Raw genomic sequence first — 6,272 nt, 5'->3', positions numbered from 1 at the left:
TTACACAGATCTATACATGTAATTATACACGAAAACCCGAACGATATATTTCATAATGTAGCAATGCTATATTTAAAAAAATATGTACAAAGATTGAAAGCACATTGCTAAAGCAAGCTAAAACCAGAAAGTAGCATGCTATATTTTTAATTAAATTATTCGTGTGTATACGTGTCGTGTCACACAAATATTATCTGTGTCTTATACGTAATACATATAAATTCTTGTCTAACTTGTGTAAGAAACAAAAAATGAATTTGAAATTCGTGTCGACATGAAACATGAATTTGAAAAACATACACAAAAAATGCATGTAGTGTACAAAATTGTCGGGTCTATTTTATCTTTTTGAGTATCTACTTCAAACTTATATTTATTGAATGAATAAAAAATTCTAACAAATATAAATAAATATATTTTTAACATTCATCAATGAAAGTTCTAGTTCTGAACATGAAGAATTTAGGTTACCATGTTCTACACAAAATAAATGTGAAGACTTGAGGTAGCATGTTATGTATATACTTTGATTGACTTATCATAACCAACATACTAAGGTCATATTCACAACATTTGGGCACAAATCAGTCAAAGAAAACATCAGTTGCAAAAACGCAATTTGCATATAACATATAAGCATGACGTTAATTTGCATATAACATGTAACGCATGACGTCACTTTATGTAGTTGCAATTTCTGATGCTTTTACAAACTAGGAACGTTTTTCTCTTGTAGTATTGTTATAATTATAATTTATAGCCCTTCGATTAATGATAAAAAAGGATTAACTGTAAATAAGATAAAGAATGCAACAAAAATAAATTTTAATCATTACAATATACATATACAACAAATAGAACACTTGGACGAATTCCGTAATTTTTGAAAAAAGATATCAGATATTAAATTTGTAATTTATTTTAGAAAAAAGATATCAGATATTAATATTAATAATTTAATACACACAAATTTGACGGAACTGGTTTTTCTTCATCGTATTTACGGGGACAGAGGTAAAAGAATAAACCCCAAATTATAGGAAGGGATTTGCGTGTAAAATCCTCTTCGTCTTCTCTAATTTCGTCAAATTACTTGTTACTTCTGTTCACTCCTTCTCCATTCATCTCAAAACCCCCAAATTTCTTCATTATTTACAGATTTAAATCCTTCGGGAGGTCCCTAATTCCTTAAAGACTATGCCCATCAACTGTTCGCATACGTTCCTGTTGCTGAATTAGGGCTTGTGTACGTGTAGATCGTTTAACGGCATCTTAATTTTGTCCCCAAAGGCCAGGATTTTTCGAATTACTTGTAAGCCTCTGTTTCAGGTTATGTATCTGTTTACCTTTAGATCCATAGATTTATTTCATCGTAATCGAAGTCAAAACAACTAGCATTTCGATTGCGGGGCTACTGGTTTTTCACCTATACCTCTGATCCACCAGTCTGATCGACTCCAATCGTATAATTGGTTAAGCTTTCATCGGATACAAAAATTGATAAACTAGGAGAAAGAAAGACTAGGATTGCGGGGCTATTAGTTCTCCAAACCTTCTCATTTCTTCGTTTTTTTTTTCAGATGTTGATCTGAACCCAAATCATTGGCAAAGAACTAGCACTTGTGTGAGTTTTATAGTGTACTAGTGTGTATAGAATAATGAAAGGAGGCTACTTCTATGAAAGGAGAACGAAGCAACTCTCCCTCTTCTTCATCGGTGTTGTTTTTACCACCATTGTTGTTTGGTCTTGGGAGAAAACCCCCCTTCTGACAACTTTACTTCCATCTCATAGTCAAGTGATGCAGCTTTTTCCAGGTTTGCCTTCATATCCATCTCACATTCTTCAGTTTCTCTTGTCTCCTTTAATTGCTGATGGCATTAGGTTAGAATGTGCAGATCAAATAGAAACTTTCAAGACATAAAACATCTGCCACAAATTGCAAAATAGTTAAAAACCATTGAAAGTCTTATAAAATACCGTGGTCATCTTTTCATTAGCTAATTATGGAACTTTATTATGATGGCAGCTGTTGAAGTAAAAGTGAAGCAAGGTACTCAATCAAAAGATGATTTCAGAGAAGCGGAAGTAGTTCCAAATGTAACATATCCAGTAAGTTCCATAAACGCACCCTCCATTTTAGGGGAGGAAGGATTGGTGGATTTAATATCACCATCAACATCAAGTCCCATAAACACCCCCTCATTGGACATTCATGGGGGTGAATCCTCAAGTACCTCTCAAGAAAATCACCATGGTAGAAAATTTTCTTGTATGTTATTGTTTATTCATTTCTCTCCTACATTCTCACTAGACATTTTCTTGATTTTCACACTTACTCCTGTCATGTTAATGCAGAAAGTACAACAAACATTATTGAAAAACCTTTTTCTAGTGAAGTATCTGAAAAATCCACCAACCCAATCTCAAATCCACCAAAACAACAGTTACTTGAACCAGTCTCTTCAGAAGTGGAAACAGAAGACAATGTTGCCCCTATGGCAAATGTGGAAACACAAGGTGCTTTTTACTTTTTACTTTCTTTTATACTTTTCAATTCAAAACTTGATGAAAACAGTCAAACACACAATACAACAAACGCAAAATCACTCATCACTTTTTCTTTATGTTCTTTAATTCCAGCCTGCAACTTTGGTAAAGGAAAATGGGTGATTGACAACAATCGCCCTTTGTATTCTGGTTTTGGCTGTAAACAATGGTTATCAGGAATGTGGGCATGTCGTTTGACTCAAAGAACAGATTTTGGATATGAAAAATTAAAATGGCAACCAAAAGATTGCAAAATGGATGATTTCAACGCCCTTCAATTCCTCAAAAGGTTTGTCATTTGTTAATAAAAGATTCTTTAAATATTATCCACAAAAAAAGAAAAAGAAACAATCTTTGATGTGTTATTATTCCAGAATGCAGCACAAAACTCTAGCTTTTATTGGGGATTCTTTAGGGCGACAACAATTCCAATCCCTAATGTGCATACTCACAGGTGGTGAAGAGAGATATGATGTTGAAGATGTTGGTAAAAAATACGGATTAGTCAAAGCCCGCGGGTCGGTTCGACCCGACGGGTGGGCCTACCGGTTCCGACCCACGAATACCACAATCCTCTACTATTGGTCCGCGAGTCTTTGTGATTTGGACCCGATTGACCCGGGAAACCGGTCCACTTTCTTTGCTATGCACCTCGATAGACCCCCGGCTTTTTTAAAACGTTTTATTTCTGGATTTCATGTTCTTGTTTTGAACACTGGGCATCATTGGAATAGAGGGAAGGTTAATGCTAACAAGTGGGTTATGTATGTTAATGGGACACGTGTCACTAATAGGAGGTTGTTAAATATAGAAAGTGCTAAAAACTTAACAGTTTATAGTATTGTAAGATGGGTGGATGGTGAGTTAGGTAAGTACCCGGGGTTGAAGGCGTTTTTTAGGTCGATTTCCCCGAGACATTTTTTTAATGGAGATTGGAACACTGGGGGGACATGTGACAAAACTACCCCTGGAAAATTGGAGGTTTTACAAGAGGTGTCTAGTGATTTGTTGGCGTCAGGGGCAGTGAAAGGGACAAATGTGAAGCTTTTGGATGTAACTGCATTGTCTGAAGTAAGAGAAGAAGGTCATATATCGAGATATAGCATTAAAGCTACTCCAGGGATGCAAGATTGTTTACATTGGTGCTTACCTGGCATTCCTGACACGTGGAATGAACTTCTTTTTGCTCAGATTTAGGGTACATTTAGATTCTTGTTAGCTTCTTGTTTTTTTTTGGGTACAAAAAAGGGAAGAAGTAGAAACCTTGTTGTGAGATGTGTAGTATGTAGTTTGTTTGTACGAAATTACATATATTTACTGAATGAGTTAATATATAATGTAACACTTGCAATATATAATAAGTTTTTGGTTTATTAGTTAATAAATAAGTTGGCATAAGTTCACGTGTTCTCATGCTGAGATAATTACAAGTTTATCTGAATTAAAATAATCACAAAGTTGTATTATTTAACATCTACACAATATCTCTTAAACTCAACTTGAAGTTAAATTGGATGCAGCGCAAGCGCTTTGACGCCGTGGTCATTACATACTTTTTGGGTAGTACGAAAGTTTGGGAAAATGAAATTGTAGCCCTACAATGCATTCTACATTTCCGCTTTCAGTCGTTTATATCATTTTCGTGCCTTTTAAGATGTAACATACACGTTCAGTTATCGTGTTATGTAATTTTAAAAATGAATAATATAATGAAATATTATATGAATTTGAACGTTGAGTTCTAACATATAGTTTTTACTTGAATTGAAGTAAACTATGTTTATAATCATTCAGAATGTTTTGGAAGTCTTATGAGATTCTGAACAAAAGTCAAATATTGAAATTTAACGAAAATATAAAATTTGAAATAAGTATAATTTTATTAATGAAAGTTGTAAAGAATCTCGTTAGAAACATTTAGGATAAAACCTCATCGAAATCCGAGTTATAACGAAGAAGTTATGACTATTTGAAGTTTCGCGACAGAACCGACACAACGCCTTATGACGTAAAAAGTGAGTTTTCAATAAACTACTTTTTAGCCTTTATGATCTAAACGAAAGTCGTAGTATTCGTTAAACCGAGAATTTTCATAAAAAGAACGTCCAAATCTGACTTCGTATAAGGAAGTTATGATTTTTCTAAGTTTTGGAATAGCAGTAGACAACTAAAAACTCGAAATAAAGATCGAGTGATTTTTAGCTGACGCAACCTAAAGGAGAATCGAAGGTCTCGTCAATAGTAGTACATCGGTAAAAAGACAGACGAAAACGGACATCGGATGAAGAAGTTATGATTTTTTAACGGATTTTTCTTATCCCGGCCTGTTAAAAATATAATATTAGAAATGAAGTCAAAATTAGCCGACAGAGTCTAAACGAAAGTTGTAGAGCATAATTTCACCTACGCGTGGATATAAAGAACGTAAAAAACGGAGCTCGTATGCAAAAGATATGGATTTTTGAAGTTCGGGGCACAAAATTCGAGAAAAATCCCAAAATCCGAGGAATTTCACATGGTCAGACTTCGGCCACGTCACCCTCGCTCGCAGCGTGCCCCGTGTTCGACCCGATGACTCATCCGATGCTCAGCCCAATCTGAGACCGACGCGTGTCCTCGCGGTGGAGGCTTCCGAACCGAGACGCATGTCTCGCCAGCTGTCCGATGCGAGCCACCTGCCCCTCTCGCATGCGCGCCACCTGCCTTCGGTGCTGCCACGTGCTTCCCCCTTTCCCTCTGGATCCTCGCCTCGCACCCTATATAGAGGGGGGTGCGAGACCTCCCGGGTAAGTTTGGAAAATTCACATCTTTCACCCCTAAATTCATATTTTACCATTCCAACTTCCCCCGAAACCTCGGGATCATACCCAACACCGAAATACGTTCCGAAGTGCCCGAAGAGCCCGAGAAATTTATCTTTTCGGTTTGAAGCTCAACCCTCGCAAGGACCGGTTTTCAAGAAAGCTCCCGGTTTTCATCAAAGAAAGCTAATTATAGTAACAAAGTGCTGCCCAAATTACTATTTTAACCTCCAGTTAATTCACGGTGAGTTCAATATATATGAACAATTGTATGTTATGTGTTATATGTGCTATGTACTTTTCCGTGTTATTATCTCGTGTTATTATTTCATGCTATTATGGTAGCAAAGCTGTACCTCTGACCATGTGATCAGTGAAAGGACTTAGATTCACGATGGTATTGGTATGTAGCCTCTGGCCGTGTAGAGCATGCCTCGTAAGAGAATGACTTCTACCCCTATGGCATTGGCAGAATGTTAGATAAGGATAAAATCCTGAAATCTACCAAAATGTTTAATCAGAAAGTGAATGTCTTCTGTGGGGCCGAAGCTTTATTGATGTATATCAAGTATGGAAATTGTTATGTCTCATTGATTGTATATCCTTGAATCAAATCATTGATTGATATGGAAAGCTTGTCACATGATTCACATATGCTTTTGTTGTTCCTTGTTCCTCTTTGCTTCTGCCATATTGAAGTATATATATGACATACCGTTATATTGTATCTATTATTGAACTCACAAAGCGTCACCGCTTATCCCTCTTAGTGTTTAACTATTGCAGGTAATAAGGATCTAGTATAGTCATATACTGTTGGAAGATTTAAAATAGTTTATAATATTACTTTTGTATTTAGTGACCGTGTATGTATAAAATTATAATATCCTGGGTAGTTTTGTAATATATAAAAACTTAGTCGG

General features: G+C 35.8%; 1 protein-coding gene across 3 annotated transcripts; it reads left to right on the top strand.

Annotated features, from left to right (window-relative positions):
- Nucleotides 1-979: 979 nt before the first annotated feature.
- On the top strand, nt 980-3,921 carry LOC145124920 (protein trichome birefringence-like 14). 3 transcript variants are annotated; one of them, XM_079060401.1, is made up of 7 exons: nt 980-1,014; nt 1,159-1,312; nt 1,581-1,815; nt 2,028-2,255; nt 2,357-2,518; nt 2,642-2,837; nt 2,923-3,921. In XM_079060401.1, exons 3-7 carry the CDS (start codon nt 1,659-1,661, stop codon nt 3,743-3,745), a joined length of 1,566 nt encoding a protein of 521 aa, XP_078916527.1. In that variant the 5' UTR covers nt 980-1,014; nt 1,159-1,312; nt 1,581-1,658; the 3' UTR covers nt 3,746-3,921. The 3 variants fall into 3 exon arrangements, with proteins under 3 accessions (XP_078916527.1, XP_078916526.1, XP_078916528.1); XM_079060402.1 differs by lacking the exon at nt 980-1,014 and adding an exon at nt 1,038-1,054; XM_079060400.1 differs by lacking the exon at nt 980-1,014 and having other exon boundaries at nt 1,021-1,312.
- The last annotated feature ends 2,351 nt before the right edge of the window (nt 3,922-6,272 follow it).

This window comes from Lactuca virosa, chromosome 7 (assembly GCF_052849685.1).
Source record: "Lactuca virosa cultivar CGN04683 chromosome 7, Lactuca_virosa_CGN04683_v6, whole genome shotgun sequence".
Classification (NCBI taxonomy): Eukaryota; Viridiplantae; Streptophyta; class Magnoliopsida; order Asterales; family Asteraceae; genus Lactuca; species Lactuca virosa.
This window is presented reverse-complemented; position numbering and strand designations above follow the sequence as displayed.